The sequence below is a fragment of the Condylura cristata genome, unplaced genomic scaffold (genome assembly GCF_000260355.1).
Source record: "Condylura cristata isolate star-nosed mole 26May11 unplaced genomic scaffold, ConCri1.0 scaffold00017, whole genome shotgun sequence".
Classification (NCBI taxonomy): Eukaryota; Metazoa; Chordata; class Mammalia; order Eulipotyphla; family Talpidae; genus Condylura; species Condylura cristata.
The window spans coordinates 12,145,801-12,166,249 of NW_004567118.1; the positions used below are offsets into that span (position 1 = coordinate 12,145,801).

The window sequence follows — 20,449 nt, forward strand, 5'->3', positions numbered from 1 at the left end:
TCCTCAGTATTTAATGTCTCTGTGTTCCACCGGCCTGGGCGAGCACGTGGGGGGAACGACTGGAGTGCGGCGCTGCGGGGTCGGGCCGCGGGGTAGAGGCGGGGGCCGGGGTGGGGGGGTGGCGGCGCGAGGAGGCTGCATCCCGGCGGTCGCAGAGGAGCTGGTAAGTTGGGGCCGGCGGGGGCCGCTGGCCCGCGCGAACCACCTGCCCGGGCCCTGAGGGCAGCACCGTTGGGGTGATGGGGAATCCGGGGTGCAGGTGCGGGGTGTGACGCGCGCTCCAGGCACCTCGGGGGCAGGCGGCTCCGGATTCCGAGCGCGTGCGGCGGGGCGCCGGCCTGCCCGCTGGCTGTCAAGCAGGCCCTTCTTTGCCTTCCATCGCCTGCGCGAACCCTGGTCCTCCCCCGCCGGGGCTGTCTGCCTGCCGGCTCCAGCTGACAGATCGCGTGTGCCTGTCTGGGGCGGCGCTCTGAAGCCGAGTGGTGCCCCCCACACGCGTCGCCTTTCTCCGGGGCGCGGGCTGCGGACACTGCGCCCCGGGCTCCCCTCTGCGGCTAAACTTTCCCCGAGCGCGCAGTCTCGGGTGAGACAGAACTGAGCGCGTCCCACCCAAGGTCGCGCAGCCCCACACGCGTTTACTTTTCAAAGGTCGTGTGTACCCAGGCCGAGCCGCGAGCGGCGGCGCGCGGGCTGCGGGCCGGGCCAGGTGTTCCGGAGGGGGAGGAGGTCCACCCAGGCCGTGGGGACCCCCCACCTCCCCGAGATGTCGGAGTAGAATTCTCACTTCAGGGGCCTCGCCCAACTTCTGGCCCCCTTTGGCTCGCGCCTAGGCCCGGCGGTGGCCAGCCCGAGCAGGTAGCCAGCCCCGGGGAGTTCGGGGCGGCGAACGAGGAAGGGACTCGGTGGAAGGAACCGGAGGATGGGCTAGGAGACGACTGTGCCTGGAGCCGTGGTCCGGGCGGAGGGTTTGAACCGAGTTAGGGCCCTGAGGGGAAGGGTTTGGTGTCGCCCTGGGGTTCGGCTTCGAAGCCCCTTAGAGGTGTCCGGAGAGGCGGAGGCCTTCCATCCCGCTGACTTTACCCCCGGGGGTGTCGGGTGTCACGTGTCCCGCTCCGCCTGCATCTTCCCTCCCCCACCCTCCGCCGCCGGACTCGCGGTTTGGAGGCACCTTGCTAATTTCGGGGATATGTTTCAAAATGAGCGGATGGAGCCGGTGATCTGGACGTCTCGGGGCGGGCTTTCAGCGGTTCAACTATTTTGAGCCCCAGAGTTTGGTTACTCGGTTGCCAAAGGAGGCCCGGGGATGTTGGTGATTGGCAGTCCTCAACCCATCCCGGACAGCGTGCAAGCCCTTGGGCATTTCGCGATCTTTCTTTCCCGGCGAGATGCCCAGGACTATGGGGTTCCTGCTCCTGGGCAGCCACTAACGCAAACCCGGTGAACTTCGCTCCAGGTGCGAGTGGAGGCCTCAAGTCGGATGGAGTGTATGGGTAGGGCAATTAGTGAGGTTAAAGTAGCTGTCTTCCTCCGAGGTACTGGCTACTGGATGTTGTAAGTTCTTGTGGAGAAATCAGGGCTGCTGGACCTGGTCGTCATTATCTGTTGTTTGGTTTGCTACTCCCAACTCCTAAACTTCTTTGTTGCAATTGCTGATCACTTTCACAAAAAAGCTATTCTCTTTGGCAGCTAGTAACTCTTCCTTGCTCTTGTAAACGTGTCCTTCTTCAATTAGGTTTTTCTTTTAAAAAAAAAATATTTAGAAAAAGCAAAACTTGAACTCTTAGTAAGCACCACCCATTCACTTTGCTCTTAAAGGTGCAGAACATCTTCCAAGGTAGAGAGGGCAATTGTATTTGATCCTGAATCTGATTTCTGTTCTTGACTTTCAGGTGGTCTACCTGCTGATTCTTTTAAGACTTTCTGAACACTGGAAACAAATTATGTTTTGAAACCTTTTTGATTTACATTGAACTCTTCCTCTTTAACTTAACTACTTTCCTGGGTTTTAGGTAATAAGTCCCTGGATAAGTTTTCAGAGGTGTGGCCTGGGGCTAGAAGAGGTCCTTTGAATTTTATAGGTTCTCAAATCACAAAACTTTATTGCCTACTTGGATTAAATAGGCTTTATTGTCATGCATATTGTTAGGTAGTGGCCTAGGATTTGCTTATTTTTGATCTCTTCCAAGTCTGTGTTGTGTGAATGTTGGCCTAATGGACTTGTGCCCAGCTGGAATCTTCTGTATGAATAACAGTTCCTACTAGCTGTTTCTAGGAAATACTTTCGCACTTGGTCACTGCAGGGTGATGGTGGAAGTGTTAAAATGAAGCTTGCTCACATGCCAAAGTTGGCGTATCTCCAGTATAAGGTTGCTAAACATCAATATTTTAATGCAATTTGGTTACATAGTAACTCAAAATACCTATGGGCTTTGGACTTAGGCCAGGTCATAGCCATAGTTTGTAGATGTAGGCCAAGTTTTTATAATGTTCCCTTTTCATTGCTCTAAAGAAAAGTTGAGGTATTTGTGAGACTTGGGACAGTCTCTGGTATGACAGGTGCTCAAACATGTTTTTTCCCTTCTCCAAAAGAATCCAAGATTTTCTTGAATTACTTGAGTGATTTGAATTTTATTCACACTGCTCCCTCCCCAAATCTGGAAACCTGGTTGGAATGAAAGGAAAACAAAACAAAGGAGTTTCTCTCAACTTCCCAGTCAGCATGTGTACCTTTTAGGGCATTGCGGAGTAGACACACCAGGCCACTCTTTTCTAATCTTCCTCTGGGTCTAGAATGAAGTCTTCTTTGCAATTTGGGTCTATTGTATTCTGTGGAGAAGTTGTTTTGTTGTGAATTAATACCTTACGTTGTCATTCATGAGGGTTTTCCTCTGTTGGGAGATGGTAGGACCTATGGGTTTGTTGCCCACTGAGATCATCTCTGACAGTTTGAGTTCCTGGTCTGTGTTGGATGTATCTTAATCCTACACCTGGCTTCCTAGGGCAGGTTCTGTTTCTTCCACATCCCTTCCTGGGTACTACTCATACAGGTTATATCATTAGGATCATTTCACATTAAGTACCCATTGTACGTGACACTCCACTGAGCAAGACTGCTGGTCCTGAGGGCTAATTTTAAATGTGGGCTGTGGAACAAACTGATCACTGAGAATGTTTTGAGTTAGCAGAGTCAGCTGGAGAGAACTAAAATTCAGAGGATGCCTTTTCCTTGGCCGTTACTGATCTAGGTGAATTGCAAGCAAACACCTCCCTACCATAATCTTTTAATCTTATGGCTCTGAATACTATTAAGGAGAGGATAAAGCTGGAGGTCACTAGGATTGTTTCAGTGACTCATAAAAATAGAAATTGAAGATAGGGAATTGACAAGTATGGTTTTGGAGGTCTGCTGGAATGCTTTGTGTGAAGAACTAAGGAAAATCCACGGGCTTTTCTCCTTTCTAAGCAGATTGTTGCAGTGAAGTGTACTGTCTTGCCATTCAGCATTCTGAGCACTGGCTTTCAGTATTAGGCAACTTTCAAGGTGCCCTTTTCCCTAACTTTCCTTTCTTCATGGGAAATGGTCTTTCCAGATCCTTGTCATTTGGATGTTTTTGCCACTAGGTCTGATAATTTGCTGTAATCAGTAGTAAACCACTGTCCCCTCCTGAGTGGCTACCCTCACTTAGCTAGACTTCCCTGAGGCCATTTTCTACTAAGGAACCCTAAAGTAGGGCCATAGGTGAGTTCTGGAAGTAGAGGTGTGCAGTGCTTTGAACTGATGAGGCTTGTTTCACTTCTGGGCTTAGATGCCTGGATTTGGGGGTTGAGTACCTGGTACACTGCCTTCAGAGTTGAAACCTGGCTGTGACTGTGGTTAGGTCCTTTGGCTGTCTGGGTTCTCGGTTCCTGTAGCTCATAAATAGAGGACTGCTTAGCCTCAAGGCCCTCTGATCTTGAAAGCCCTGAAGTGAGACTAAAGTGCCTCAGGGTTGCTGGAAGGTGGAGTTCCTTGCAGTGTTGCCAATGGGGCTGTGGATGGTACTAGTCAAGACTGGTGGGGGAAAACCCCAAACACAACAACCTATTGCTTTCAGTGGATCTGAGTTTACTTTAGTGCTGAGGTACAGCTATGCTCAATACATGGGGGTGGGGGTGGTGTTTAAAGGGTGTCTATTCTCCTTTAAATCAGTCCTTTGAGGAAAAGATCTAGAGTTTCCTCATGACTATGTGTGACTAGTTGAATTTAAACTTTTTAAAGCATTAAATAAAATTTAAAACTCAATTTCCTAGTGACATTGGCCACATTTCTAGTGCTCAGTAGTCTCATGTGGCGAGTAGCTATAGTATAGGAAAATGTCGGGCTACAGCATTTTTATTATTACAAAGTTCTGCTGGACAGTGCTGTCCTTAGTTCTTGCCCAACTCCAAAATCTTAAATTTCCTCACCTCATAAAGCATCACAAATTTGGTTTTAGTCTTCCATGTCCACTATCTCAACAGCTTTGGTGATAAATTATGTATCAGCTCTCTGTGAAACTAGTTCTGGTCTGCCACTTTGGAGGGCAGTGATTAATTATGAAACATTTTGAGAGAGGACTGTAGTAAGGGGTCTGGAGACAGATAATGTGCAGCAAAAGAGCCAGTCACTAAGCCCTGGGAAAGGTGCTGTTTTGATTTGGGCACCAGTTTAGTATAAAGGTTTTCGCTGGTTCCCACGGCCTTTGCTCACTGCCCTCCATCTTCAGATGTTACAAGGCCTGCTGTTTATTTGGCCCTGGAGACTTCCTGCAGAATACCAATTGGGCCCTCAGCTAAACCAAGTTGCAAACACCTTTCAAATAAGTGTATTTTGTTTCTGTCCCTTGCTAGTCCATCTTGGTGGGAGGATCCCTGTGATTACAGAAGGCCTGGGGGTGGAAGTGTTGGGAGTTTGGTCATAGAGGTGCTCCTGAAGTGCTGGTGTGTATCTCCACATGCCTCCTTGTTCAGTTCTTGGTGGGCTTTCTTTGAACACTGCTAGCTTGAACCTTGTCACGTAGTCTCTCTTTTCTTTTGTTGGTCCCAGACAGCATAAGATGCACAACAGGCATTTATTGAGCACCTACTACATACTAGGCATCTTTTCCCCTTTTTAGTTTTCAATCTGTGATTCTAAATATCTCTAGCTTGTGCCCGAGGAAAGTGAGTGAGTCCCTTAGGAAAACAAGGTGATTCCAGGACACAATGAGGGCTGAACGGCTTTGGATTAGACAAAGATTCTATAGCTCCAGCTCTATGATCAGAAGCCATTTATTATTTACTGCCTCATTGTTGCTCTGTCTTCATCCAGAAAAATAAACTGGACTTTATATATATATATATATATAAATACACACACACACATATATATATAATAGTTTGTTTTTACATCATTTTGTGCATTTTTCCATCTCATTTGCAATCCCCTTGGGTTTCCCATCACCAAATCACCCATGTGCCATCTCCACAGTCCGTAAACTGGGCTTTTAAAACAATTAAAATCATTTACCCTATAAACTGAGTCAGACTGTTAGGTGTTTTGAGTCATTTTAGCTGAATTACAGCTAAATGCAGAGGGAGGTACTTATAGCCCATTTTACAGGGCATTGTAATTTTACAGGAAATTCGACCTGCTTTAAACACTCTTGTCTTTCCACAGTCATATTTTCTCATCAGAATTAGTCACCACTGGGTGCCTTTCAGTTGTACAAATAATTACTTGACTAAAAAAGCCTCTCAACCAGGTAGCTGCCAAGAGTACTGTTCTGAAGATGCCTGTTTAGTTGTCTGGTTGGAAAGACACCTTGAAATCACATATTCCCCAGCTAATAATAATATGGCCTGTCAGTCCTCACATGGACGTCACAAGATCATGTCCTGGCCCTCAGTAGTCTGTCACCTGGGGGAAGCTTGGTCCTCATTGGAGGAGGCAACAGGAGCTGTTCAAGCCCAGCCACCAATTCTACCCTGTACCCCCACTGCTCTTACCACAGCCTTGGCCTGAGACTAGAGCTGAAGGCCAGTTCCATCTTTGTAGATCTCCTTCCCCCCTACTGCTACCCTGTCTCCCTGCTCCCTGTCCCTTCAGAGAGAAAGGAGCCAGTGGCTTACCCTGACTTGACTTGGTGGGGAGAGAGGCCAGGCCCAAGAAACTGGAATCCTGATGCACGCTGAGCTCTGTCTCTCTTGAGAAGAGGCTGTGCTGAGAATAACCTCCTTGCTTTGTCCTTTGACTTTAGTGAGGCCCACAGGCCAAGCATGTGCTGTTGCACTATTTTTAGAGGTGGCATCCTTTATGAGGGCCAAGTATGTGTGGCTTGAGTGTACAGGGTAAGTCCTGGTGTTGAAGCTGCTGCTGCGTCCTAATTGGGAGGAAGGAGAATTGAAGCCACACTAGAAATAGTCGTGGGGTATGTGGTGGGAGTTGGCAGCATAACAGGTCTCTAGGGCTGCCTTTTTATTCTGGATCTGTGGCAGGGCCCAACTCTACCTCCTGGGCCAGGCAGGCATGTGACCCAGGCATCGCAGTGAGCTAGGGAACCCCCCGTTGGGCTGCTGTTCTGGGGAATGGGCACCGTTGGTTCTCTCAGCAGCCAAATTCTCAGGATACCACGTAACTCCACTTTCATGGGAAGTCACCCAACCTAAGGACAGACAGGCCACTAAATTAAATAGGCACTAAAAACTAATACAAACTGTAAACCCTCCTCCCCCCACCCCCCATAGAGATTCTTATAGGGAAACAGAGTTTGAAGAGATAGGAAAAACAAGTTTAGCAGAAGTTCTGTTCCCCACAGATCTTCTCAGTTACCATTCCTCCCCCTTCACTCCTAGTCCCTCTAACTTGGAGCTGCCAACTCCAGCCCATCTATCTGTTTCTGATTAAGCGTGCTTCGTACCATATAAGGCCCGCTTTTGCCTATGGTTTATATTGGCTGGAGAGTGAGGTTGTTTTCGCAAAGTCTGATTCAAAGAAGTGGCAAGAGCTTATGTGGGACTGAGAGCCTGCGTGCTTGTGTGTATTTGTGTTTGTTTGTGTTACTATTTCTCCCCGACAGGATTGTCCTTTGGAACAGATTCCTTTGAAGGGGTGCTCAGCTGAGAGTGAATTTCTAGGATTTTCTAGGGCTGCTATGCGGTGTGACCCCAGGGCTTTTTGTCAAATGCTTTGCTGAGACTTGGGGCTTAAAGGGAGCTCCTGTCATGCCAAGAAGATGGGGGCTAAGAAGAGAACCTAGAAAGGGGGCACCACAAAACCAGAATCCTGGCTCAAGCAATGCCAAGAGCTGGAGGTAAGGGTAGCCGGTTTAACTTCTCCATTAACCCAGCTATAGGAACTAAGATCCTTAGGCACCAATGCCTAGATCACAAAGCACCAGGCCCAGTCATCAGACTGCTGTAGGGGGCGTCAGGATGCTGGACCTGAAGGTAAGATATGGATATTGAGGACTTTTGTAGAAATCTGGCCCCTTTCAAATTCTACATAGTGTATTCTAAGTGGCAACAAAGGATCCACTCCCAGAGGAGAGAGCCCTTCCCAAAGAGAAGGCTGTATCAGTGCAGTCTCTGCCCTGAGCAGGGCAGCAGCAGCCCTGCCCACCTGTGCACCCAAGGACTCCAAAAATGACCTCACTACGAACCCCAGAGGCATCCTATTTCTGGGATAGATTCTGGAATCAGCTTCTGTGTACTAAGAAAATCTATGCAAAAATGAAAAAAAAAGACTCTTGACTTTATGGACCCTCTGTGGAGGAAGAACTCCTTCATATCCTTGACCTTCAGCAGAGTGCCCAGTGATGCTGGGCAGTGACTTCTCTGGCAGCAGCCTTCTGACCTCATCTTCGCCTCCCCTTCCTTCTGTCTTTTGAGTCAGCTAAGTTTGCTCCTGCCTTAGGACTTTGGCACATGTATTCCCTGCCTGGAACTTACTCCTCCCCCAACCCCCTTTTTTTCTGTCTTCCCATATCTTGGCACACTGTGCCTCACTGCTCTAACCCTTTTGACACCTCTCCAGAGAGGCATTCCTGGACCAATTTGTCTAAAGCTTCTCCTTACCCAGCATATTTTGTCCAACCTTTCTCAACCTGGGTTCCTCATCTAAATCACAAAACACAGAAGTTGATTGACTTTCTCCACTCTCCCAACTAGTGCCATTCTACAAGCCCAGCAATATAGTAAATCCTCATTTAACATCATAGATAGTTTCTTTGAATCTGGTTTTTGGCAAAATAACACATAATAAAATATTTTGCCATGGGCTAGAGAGTTGTTCCTATTGCATATTTCTGATCATAAACATATCACCTAACTTTTAAATAGAGACCCAAACACTTATAATACTACACAATCACTTGTACCCATTTCATTTTCAACCCAGTGATTCCTTTCACGGGGCAGGTGCCACAGCCTATCCCAGCATCCCAGGGCAGGCACAAGGCCAACCCTGGCTAGGATGTTCTCCCATCGCAGGGCTTATCTCAGACACACACATACTCTCACAGTTTTCTCTTTCTCCCTCCCTCTCCCCACTTAGGCTGGGACAGTTCACACACAGCAATGACCCGATGTATACCTCTTGGGGTATGGGGAAGAGCCAGAGTACCTGGAGGAAATCTACACAGATATGAAACAAGTGACTTTATTTGAGGATCTTTTTTTCCAATTGTAGAGGATCTTTTATATAGATAATTCAGTTCATACAAGAGCTTATGCCTAGGGCTCAGTTCTCTTGACTGGTTGCTGAATCTTTTGTACGATCTTATCTGAAATGTGACTCCATCTCCCTCCCTCCACATTTGCTTCCTGAAGGCTCTTTTCCCTGCTTCTCCACTGAAACCAGCTTCATGGAGTTTAATAAAATTTGTTTTCTAAAGATATATTTATTTATACATAGTAGAACTGGGGTTTAGGCCAGAGGTGTGGGGTAAAGAGGATTCACCAGAGACGGGGAGCAGAACATGCACAATTACTGAAAATATACTGCTGAGGGGAGCAGTGGGCGAGACAGGAGTGGTCTGCTGCGCCAGATGTGGTGCAGAGTCAGCTCCTTGGGTTTCAGACTCAGGCTGCAATGGTGATAGCACTGAGTCTTAACCCCTTAACCAGGGGTCATTAGTCCTGAGATGTCCTGCTGCCTCATGTGGCTAACCTTCAGTGGGGTTAGGGGGCCACTTGGCTTTAAATGTTCTACCGATGTTATCTATACTTTCTTTTTAATATTTGTATTTATTATAAAAATATTGAAGCAAAATTGACATGTTACTGTGGGGAAATAAGGGATTACTTGTGAGTAAATGAGTTGATGTTCATATTTATTTATAGAATTATAGCCAGAAAGATGACGCTGTGTGGTAATAGAACATTGCTGTGTATATACATACAGTGTAAGAATGTGTTAATTTTCTATTAAAGCATTGTTTCAAGAAAGATATGACTCTTGATTGTGCACAAGGTTAGGAAGGATAGCCATTTGCTCTGAGTTCTCCAATTCTTACCTATATTTCTAAATAGATAATGCTCCTTTCTCTCCTTCACTCTTTCCTTTTGAAAATAACTGATTTGTTTTTCTACTCTGAAGGTAATTGATTGCTGTTTTTTTTTCTTCCTCTTAGTGTGGAGGAGGAAGCGTCGTTTTTTGGTCCCACTTACTGTTTAGATTATATGCTATTATGATATAAACACTGCTTATGACTGCAAAGTTATTTTGTTTTCCATATTTCCTTTCTTCTCTCTTTCTCCCCACCGCTCCTAGTTAGTTTCCTTCATTTCTTTAGCGTCGCTCTCGCTCTCTGTGCCTCTCTCACCGGTTCTCTGGCTTCCCCTGAGCCACAGCCATTGCTGTCACACGTCTGTGATGGGTGTGCGGTGGCTCTTGTGCTTAGACCCACCTGGTACTTTGGGCCCATGTTGTTCTTGGGAAACACACAGCCCTCTGGCTTTGCTTTTCTTTATCTGGGGAATTCTTTTCCTCCTCTCTTGAAAATTGCCCCTTGCTTTCTTGGCTTACTCTCTTGTCTTGGTGGGACTGTCTTCCAGAATCTTGCTGACAGTATGTACTAGGCAACAAAAAGCAAGCTGATAAGGCTCAGCACAGGAGTTCTTTTGATGGTGTGTGTGTGTGTGTGTGTGTGTGTGTGTGTGTGTGTGTGTGTGTGTGTGTGTGTGTGTGTAGGGTAGTGGCTAAAGACAGGAATATTGGTGGAAGTTGGCAAAGACAACAAAGACCCTTCTGCCATACCAGCAGAAGATCTGGCTGTATTCTTTATGGAATAGTTTTAAATAAGGGGAGATCTGTTTCCAGATGATGTGAAATGGATAGAGAATGAGTCTTAATGTCGAAGTGGGCAACCCAACCCTCTTGCCTCTCCTTACTCTGGCTTTCAGGCTGACATCCTCTCCTCTCGCACCCCAGGACATTGCAGCTGTCTAATCTGAGCAAACTGGCAGTCCATTTCCTGTTGGCTCCCCACCCCAGCCAGGACACTTGCCTGACTCCTGGACTAAATTCATCAGTTGGTCAGTGGCAAGAGGGTGGCAGTAACAAGGTCCATTGGGAGAAGAGGTCATTGGGATTTTTGCTCCAAAAACAAGCACCTTCAGAGTAGTACCTTCCATTGATTTCTGTGTCCTTTATCCACTGTGCTTCCTCCCCTGTAGATGCAATAAATAGTTGTTGAGCAGAAGTTACCTGTGCCTTTACCTGATTTCCAGTTGTATTTCACTGTTTGCCATTTGGAAAATGTTTTATACCTCATCACTTTGTTTCCCCGTAGTTGTGGTGGAAAGGGCCTCTTGCCTCATACTAGCTTCTTTTTTGATTTCTTTAAAAGGCATGTGCCATCCTTATTAGCTTTCTAGCCTGTGGACAGTTCACAATTTCATACCTTTTGGGTAGTGTTGTGCAGCCCTCCATGGTTATGGGAGGGAATTCTGCCCCCAGGAATATTTTCTTGGTGCCTGCTTTGTCACCAGCCTCAGAAATTTGTCAGAATTTATTTGTAAAGCAAGATGGTTGCCCGGAGACAAAGCTGGGGGGTGGGGGGCGTGTGGGGATGAATGTGACAGACATTAGTGTTTTAAAATCACAACTGGGCCCTCCATGGTGGATTAGAGATTAAGTCTCCGCACTGTCACCACTTGGCCTGGGTTCGATCCTGTCCAGGGAGCTGACCCACATGGCGCAGCAGACCTCTCCTGTCTTCCCCAGCTGCTCCCCTCAGCAGCGTATTTCAGTAAACCTGCCTGCTCTGCTCTTCACTCTGTCCCTGGTGAATTCTTTCACTGTCCCCACATATCTGGTCTACACCCCACCCAGTTCTCCTACAAAAGAAAAAATAATCGCAACCACACTGCTCAGATAAAGCCTTTATTATTTAAACCCTAATTAAGCTGTACCTGCCATGGATTTGGTGAGCATAGGAGGGAGACTAGCTAGTTCACCCTCTGTCATTCTTTTTCTTACTAAGTTCTTCCACTGGGTATTAATTTAATTTTTAATTGAACCGGTTGGAGGGAGAGTTCTTAATTTGAAACCATGTTCAGAGATGGATCTTTTCACTTGTGACTCTTTTTACCTGGAACGCCTGGTGCTGGGCTGTGGGTTTTCATTTTGGCTGGAGAAGGCTGCCCTGAACAGGTGTTTCCTTCTCCTTTCACCACACCCCCCACCCCCTTCCATATTAGTGTGTTAAACCTTTTTGAGAGCAGGCCCAGAAAGTATCCTGTGACTTTTGAAGTGTTCAATGACTTATGTCCTACCCAGAATGACAGAGTGGGGTTGGTCTGGCCACACTAACTCATATGGCTGATCTCTGGGGCCATCATAATGGAGGGTGTGGGGGACAATCCTCATAACCCCACTGTGATCTAACTTGGAATCTTTAAGGGACCAGCATGAGTCACAGCTCACCCAGGGCCCTTAAGGATGAAGGTGACAACCCTGTGAACACCAGGGCTGGGCTGCGACCGACACACCGAGGCATGGCTCCAGCACTCTGAGCCCCACGCCCCAGCCATGCTGCTGAGGGTGAGTGGCCCTGCTTACCACCGACTCATCCCCTGCTCTTGGTAGCAGGACCAGACACTGCCTAGCGAGGTAGGCAGTTGCTGGGCTGTTGGAGCTTTTATCTGGTTTTGGTACTTCCCTGGGGTCTTATGGGAACACGCTGTAGAATGGTACTATCCACTAGTAGCCTCCAGTTGTATGTGACTGTTTACATTTAAATTAACATTAAATTAAAAAAACTCCTTAATGACATTTCAAGTGCTCAGTCTCCTCCGTGACTAGGTGGCTGCCAGTATTGGACTGCGGTTGTCACTTGGGGCTCACCCAAGCCTTTGCCTCTTGTGACCCTGCTCTCCTTTGGCCTCATTGCAACTGCCACTACTCTTTATAGTTCCTGTTGCCATGGCCCTAAAGGTCAAGCTTTTGTCCGACCCTTACCAGCTCTTCCGTGTTGACTCTCAGGACTTGTGCTGATCTATTGTGGGACTTTTCATTTTCCTTCCATCCACATGCATCTTGGGTTTAGAACCTTAATTTATGTCATTAAGCCACCATAGCAACTTAAAAAACTCTGGTCATTAAGACAGCCTTTCTGGCTTCTCTGTTTATGTGTGTGAGGCAGATCCTTCCATCTGGGTTGTGAGTTTTTAGTGGACAGTAGTTTTTTCATACAGCAGCTTAAGCACATCTGAATGTACGTGTGTAACCTTAACTTGGTGGGGAGTTAGGTAAATGAATTTAACACTAACCAAACAGCATCTTTGGGGTCTTGTGTGTGTGGTCTTCCTTCAGCAAACTGTTGGGGGATAGAGGGCCTTGGACTGACCCACAGCCTGCTGTTCTCAGAATGCAGGTCCTGGGCTTTAGATTCTGGATCATGTAGCTGTTCTCTACCCTTTCAGGAAGACCTCTTTCAAGGGAGGAGCCCCTCAGCGAGAACTTTACATACAAATATTCTAGAAATGGAGTGTTTTAAATCCTTCTTGCTGGTGACTGTACCCAGTGATGGTCTTTGACTATGTCAACATGTAATAACCCAGGTATAATAAAAGGAATATTCAGATCTTCATCCTAGAGAGTATGTAAAACAGTGCATATGGCCTTGCTAGCCAGACTCAAACCCAGATGGACGGCTCTTGGCTCTTAAAGCTAACTTGATCCACTTTTCCATTGATTAATTACATGCAGCTCTTTTCCCACAATAACATGCAGCCAAACTGTCTTAGTCACTGGGGCCAACACTACTATTCCCAGAAATTTGTTTTCTTGTTTAGCAGAATACTCCAGAATCCAGCAATTAGGTTGGGAGTGAGGTCATTACTTCTCTAGAAGTAAGGGGCTTTGAGAGCTGCCTTTCTCTGAGAGAAAGAAGGGATCTTTTTAGAACCTGGAGTGAGCAGGTGAAGCTGAGACCTGGTCAGGCGGTGGCGAGTGCTGCAGCTCTGTGACCAGTTGGCCACCAGCCAGCACGAATCTATTCCCAGGCAAGGGAACCTGCTAAAAATAAGCAGGCAGCTATTTAATTCCAACAGATTCAAAATAGCCAAATCTCTTACCCACCAAGCCTAAGGCTGGGCCCTGGATTCCTTTGTGAGACTTTTCCCTGATTGGAAGACACTCCTGTCTGAAAGTCTGGGGCCTGAGGCAAGGAAGCAGCCTTCAGTTAGCTTTGTGAGCTTGTTAAATGCCACTTTCATCATGAGAGGTTTAGGTTAAAAAACAATCTCACACACACTGGGCAAAAAGAACAAGTCAAAAGCCTATGCCTAGAGGGCCTTCCTGTGGTGCAAGGGGTTAAAGGCAGCACTATGTAGCTTTCTGCAGCCACTGCATCCCTGGCCAGGGAGCTGACCAACATGGCGTGGCAGACCTCCCCTGACCTGCCCAATGCTCCCTTCAGCAGTGTATTTTCGTAGGTCTGCCTGTTCTGTTCCCTACTCTGTCTTTGGGGAATTCTCTCACCCCCTGCTACTGGCCTGTACCCCAGGTCTTGTATGTATGAATGAGTAAAAAAAAATTTTTTAAAGGGTATGCCTAGAGAAGGAAGGTGCAGAAAGCCTTGGGATGCTGGAGTGTGTGTGTGCAAGCACAGAGGTTGCCCTGAGAATTCAGGAAAGGTCGGTGTGATCTGCACCAGCTGCCTAAGCCAACTGTCCATGTCAGTTGGGGAAATTGGTACCATGCCGATTTTCCAACCCTGTGGGAGGTGGGGTTGACCCTGATATGGCTCCTGGAAATGAAGGGTCAAAGAAGTGAGGGAATTTTCTTGACTAGTGGGAAGGTCAGCCTCCAGTCACCGGAAGCTCCCCATGAGGTGCCTGCAGGCAGCTGGCAACCTTGGTGAACCCCCTAGGCTCTGAGAACATACTTTGTCTTTGGGTGGCTGCTACCCCCAAATGCTCCTGACTCTGTTCTTGGAGATGGATCCTCTCAATCACAGTCTTCTAGCAGCAAGGGAAAAAATAAAGTATTTCTTCCCCTCCTGTCTGGGGATTTCATCTCTTCACAAGCACCTGGAATACTTCATTCTGGCATTTCCCATCCCTGGAGGTAGTCCAGGAGGTAAGGGTTGTTCCTGGAGAGCAGTTGGCACTTGGCTTCCGGGCTCCTGGTTCTTCTGCATAGGGTCTTTGGGCTCTAGACTATGTGGGGAGGGGTGGGCACTGAGGATCCTGGTGGGGCATTCAGGATGCCATGGATTGGGTGACGGCTGCAGGGTACCATTATAAAGCACCTTTTTTTTTTTTTTGGTCAGGACCTTCCTGGCATGAGTCAGTCTAAATTTACTGAGAGTAAGAAAAATGTGTTCAAATCCCAGCCCCACTTTCTGCAGCATGTAATCTGTTGGGTATGACTTCATCTGACAAAGCTTGGGGATATACTGAGCATGCCCTTCCCCTGTAGCCTCTTTTCTCTCTCATATACTAATTTTTATGTGAAAAACATTGAACACAAGGCAAATCTCCTGTAAGCTACCATCTTTGTTACAGGTTGTTACAGAACAGTGCTTTTTAAACTTGACTATACATTGGAATCACCTGAATTTAAAACACACATAGATCCCTACCCCCCTCCCACCCTGGTATACAGATACCCCCCACTCCCACCCCCATCCAGGTCTCATCCTGGAAGAATCTGGTTTAACTTATCTGGGTGTTGCTTTGGCCTTGGGACTTTAAATCTGTCCCGGTGAAATGCTAATGTGCGGCTAAGTTGGAGAACCACAGTTACAGACATTAAAGATTTCTCTTCGACACAAGTAAGACTATCTTTGTTCATAGGTAAGAAATCCTACAGAATTCACTAAGAAACTACTAGAACTGACACATGAGCCTGGTACACGGTGGCTCCTGATACAGAAATTCTCGTCTCCTGTGAGCAGAAGACTCCCTGTGTACCCCCTCCAGTCTTTTCATGGGATTATGTGGACAGAGACATCACACAAATGATGTCTAAAGTTTTTATTTTTGTCCCACAGTACACGAGATCAACTTCCTAGCACTGTTGTATCCATGGATTCTACAGAATACCTAGTAGTGATTTTTCTGAATTTTGTTTCAAATTATTTCCCAGGGGTCATTCTTACATGAACCTCTATGGGGAGTTATGTTTTTTTTTTTTTTTTTTTTAAACAGACAAAGGATAATTTTTTTTTTAAAGCAACAACAATATCCAGAGTATCATTACATGAGGTGGCTTCCAAAACCCAAAATCCTACAGGAGGAGGATTTACTATATAATGGGTTCTTGAACTTAGAAAACCCTAGCATTATTTATATATATATATATATATTTGTATATCATTCTTCATTTTTCCATCCTGGTTGTAATCCCCATGGACTTCCCACCACCAATTCATCCATGTGCCATCACCATCTATTGTATTCTTTTTTTTTTTTAAATAATGTTTATTTTTACATCATTTTGTGCATTTTTTCATCACAGTTGTAATCCCCTTGGGCTTCCCATCACCAAATCACCCATGTACCATCAATGTCCAGTGCGTTTCCCTCCCCCCACTGTTTTTGATCCCTTTCCCAACTCCACCCCCATAAATTGTCTCTGGTATGTAACTGTTCATTGTTATTATTTTCTCGCCTGGTCCGTTATACTCCTGCTATGAGTGAAACCATTTGGTATTTTTCCTTTTCTTTCTGGCTTATCTCACTAAGCATGATCTTTTTCCAGCTCCATCCATGTTGCTGCAAAGGACATGTGTTTCTTTTTTTTGGTTGAAGTTGTGTTTGTTTTAAGAAAAGATTCCCAGGATAGCATTTCTGGGTCATAGGGTGGGTATGGTCTCAAAGTTTTAAGAACAATTTGAATTCCTTTAAGTTGGGCCATAGAATACCTTTTCCCTCATGGACCCACTAATTAGTGGGTTCTAGAGTTAATGTGGCATATAATTTGAGTACCAATCCTCTGGCTCCTCAACCATAAGTGATTTTGACCTTTAAGCTGGAAATACATTCCATGTGGTTGGAGAAACCTGGTCAGGTTCCGTGTTTGAATCTGAAGTTACAGGGTGCACCATTGACACTGTCCACCTGGAGAGGACCCCAGCCACTGTGTAGCTCTGCGTTGTGCCTTCTTGACCTATCACTCCATCTTCAAATAGTAGTGTTAGCATTTATCTTTAAGATGGAGGGTCTTTTTTGGAGATGAACTCACTATCACTTCCCCTACTCTCATCTTGTTGGGGCAAAACACTTTTCTAGCACATCTTCACAAGCTAATGTGCTCGTCAGTCCTCCTCTTACTCAGTAGGTCTGAAGTAGGACTGAGATGCTGCATTTCTAGCAGGTTCCCAGGTGTTTAGTGCTCAGTGCTTCTGGTCCATAGACAGCACTTTGACAAGCCAAGCCCTGGGGTGGTGGCTCCCAACTAAAGCTGAACATTAGAACCACTGGGAAACTATATGGTCTGGTTTTACTAGTGAGCACAAAATAGATGAAACCAGGCAGAGTTAATATATTTATATTCATCTTTGCCCAGTGTGCAAACCCAAATTAAGATGTATTTCCCCAACATGTCAGTGGAGGATCTTTAGTTTTAAGAAGACTTCTAATTTTTGCAGACAATAAAATTTGCTTCCATGGGAGAAAGGTAAGCATTTGAGAATATATCTACAATAGACCTCTAATGAGAGCTAACCTTGCTTTGCAAAATATTTACTATATATTGCAGCTAACCCTTATACCAACCATCTTTGAGATGTGTTCTGATTTTTATGGATAAAGAAAATTGAGTTTCCTATCTCGATTACATGTCTGTTCACTTCTCATCCAGATCTTTTTTCTTGCCTGGATCTAACTTATGTCTCCATAAGTTAAGTTTCTTTCACTGAATTTACTATTTATACTGTTCCAGAATCATCTGAAAACAGGTCTGTGTGTGTATGTGTGTGTGTGTGTACACATGTTCCTTGCAGACTGATGCTGGTTATCTGTTGACTGTAGGATAAATTTCAGACTCTGTAGAACACATTGACTCTACTGAAACACCTGAATTCTCCAAGTATGATCTGTATCTTCATGCCACTGTGGTTATTTTGTTGGTTTCTCACCCTCATGCTTTTTGAAATCTGCTGTTTGGGCTATTATTTGTGTATAACTGCTGTTTTGTTGATTCATGATTTTTGTGATTATGTGTAAGGGAATTGTACATGTGGCATCCAAGGACATTTAAAAATACTCTACTGCCACCTGAGTAAGTAGGTACTCAAAATGTAAAACATGACTATCCCCTTGGTGGGGGTGTGGGTGTGGGGAGTGAATGTAGGGAGAATTTGAAATAAAGGGATTTGGATTCAAGAGAAGACTCTGCTAGTTTCAAAGGAGTGTGTGTGATTAGGGGAGCAGATAAGCAGAGGTGTCTCTTTATGCCCATCCACCTCCAGTGGATCACCCAGAGTGAGGGTGGGGGCTGTGCCCTTTCAGGCAGGGAAAGGGAGAGCAGACATCTCTGCCATCGCCTGCATCAGGATCTCTTACCCGGCTTTCACAGTATCTCTCTCTCTCTGCTTTCCCAGGTTTAATTACTTCAAGCCTCCAGGATGGCCATCCAATTCCGTTCACTTTTCCCCTTGGCATTGCCTGGAATGCTGGCACTCCTTGGCTGGTGGTGGTTTTTCTCTCGTAAAAAAGAACATGTCAGCAGCCATGACAAACAAGTGGAGGCCAGCACTGTGGAGCTCAGAGCCAAGCCTGCCACCATGGAACCAGATGCCATGGAAGAGACCTGTCCTGGAGTAGTGTCCATGCCCGCCAGCATCAAGCAGCCACCAGAAAAGGAGCTGTCCACTGTGAGCAAGCCTTCTGTGGAGCCCCCAGTCTTGCTGCGGGCACAGCCAACCTTTCGCAGATCAGAATCCTCGGGCAGCCTTCCTAACAGCATGGACACGAGATTTCGACCAGGAGCACGTAAAGATGACAGTGCAAAGGTGGAACTAGCGCTGACAGGTGATGAAGCCAGGTCTGTTCCTCCAGAGTGTCCCCTTGCATCCCAAAAGGGTGTTCCGTTCCCCCATGAAGCGGTTGAGGTATGTAAACGAGAGTCCATATTGAACAGGATGCCTGGCCAGGGCCAGCAAGGCCAGTCTTCAACCCCCACAGAGAAGCACGGTCCTGGGGAGAAGGCACGAGAGACAGGTGGGGCTGAAGGTATTGGCGACGCAGTTCCAGGAGAAAATGTGATGGAAGAAGGTGTACTGTCCCAGCAGCATGGCTCTGAATTGCAGAACAGCAAGGTACCCAGCCCTGCTCCCTTGGGAGGAAAGGGAGAGAAAGAGAAAAGCAGCCCTCCCCAGATGGAAGAGCACAGAGTAGAGAAGTTGAGCAGCTTCATCGAGTTGGCTCATGTAGAGCTGGTGAAGGATGATAAAACTTTGGCTTCCCAGGCCACAGGGGACGAAGTCAGGGATGGAGATGTCACAGGAGAAGTGGGCAAAGAAGAGACCGGGGATAAAAACGCGAAGATTGAGCAGGCTGCTTTGCAGATAATCTCTAAAGTGATCTTGGAAGCAACCGAGGAAGTACTGGCCACCACAATGGGGAAGATTGCAGGTAGAATGTGTCAAGTATCAGCAGGTCGGTTCCAAGGGCAAGAGGAGGAGAGCTGTGCCCCAGTCAGCCAGAAAACTGCCGTGGGGCAAGGTGCCACGGAGCCCACTCCAGCCACAGTGGAAGCGACCGTGGGCCCATCAGATGCTCCCCTCCCCCCCGTAGGCCTGCCTGCGGAGGACCTGCCACCACCAAAGACCTACGTGAGCTGCCTGACCAGCCCTCTGTCCAGCCCCACGAAGGACAGAAAGCCAAAGAACTCTGTGCGCCACATCTCCCTGGCCGCCTGCTCTTCACCAGCCACTCCCCTCGGAGAGTCGCTCACTGAGGCCAGTGTCCTGGTGGAAGATGCCGGCTGTGTTCCCTGTATGTCCAACAGCAGCCAGGCTGCCCCTTCAGTGTCCTCCTCTGGGCAGTGCTCAGACTCCATCAGCACTTCAGGGCTCGAAGACTCTTGTGCAGAGACCAACTCCAGCCCTAGGGACAAGGCCAGCACTCCACCACTTCCAGAAAGTACTGTGCTCTTCAGCAATGGGGTGCTGAAGGAGGAGTTGTCAGACTTGGGGACTGAGGATGGATGGACCTTGGATGCGGAAGCAGATCATTCGGGAGGTAGGAGGGCCTTGCTGTTCCTCCTGTAGAGGACTGGGGAGGGGTGGTGTCCCTTTATTTGGTAGGAAGGCCGCGGCTGCTGCCCCGCCGTGGCGGTGCTCTTCAGTCTGTGTTCCGGCTGGCCTGCAGGAAGCCGGCCACAGCGTAGAGCTGGTGGGTAACCGAGGACTTAGGTTGTCCCGAACCCCAAAGCCATGGGAACTGGAACTTGGTTCGGCAGCCGATGACCCTCCCCAGTCCTTCTGAAGGAACCAGCTTAAAGTTGGATTTACTGGGTAACTGGTGTGCCTCTTTTTCTCCTTTAAGTACTAACCTCTTATTAATTTCTTTTAAATGGAGAGGCCTCCTTAGCTTTAATTTCCTTGAGTTCCAAGAATGAGTGTGAGCTTTTTAATGGTTTATTTCCTTTTAACCATGTGCTTGTTCCCATGTCTTCACCTGCTTTCCTTCTCCAGAAGCTCTTACCGGGTAAGTGCCCAGGGATTGGCCACAGCTTTGAACCTTGCGGGCGGCTGGCGCTCTCCCGCGCGCTTGCTGTCACCTATTCCTTCGCAGAGAGCCTCAGCCGTTTTCTTTCTGTGCAGCTGCAGTTCCACCCCCGGGAAAGAGGGGCACTTTTGTAACGAAGTGTCCACTGGGTTTTTCGAGTGCTGACCCCAGCGTAGACAGTTCAGACCGCTAACTTACAGGTCAGCAGCTCCTGATGCTGCCTTTGCAGCTACCCTGGGGTCTTTTCATTTATCCTGTGGCAAGA

At 47.2% G+C, this 20,449-nt stretch overlaps 1 protein-coding gene across 1 annotated transcript in view; it reads left to right on the plus strand.

The window, feature by feature from the left end:
- Positions 1-127: 127 nt before the first annotated feature.
- Positions 128-20,449, plus strand: part of AKAP1 (A kinase (PRKA) anchor protein 1) — a 30,943-nt gene continuing 10,621 nt past the window's right edge. The window contains exons 1-2 of the mRNA XM_004684403.2: positions 128-163; positions 18,054-19,695. Coding sequence (XP_004684460.1) covers positions 18,078-19,695 — 1,618 coding nt within the window. The 5' untranslated portion in view covers positions 128-163; positions 18,054-18,077. The remainder of the gene's footprint in view (positions 164-18,053; positions 19,696-20,449) is intronic.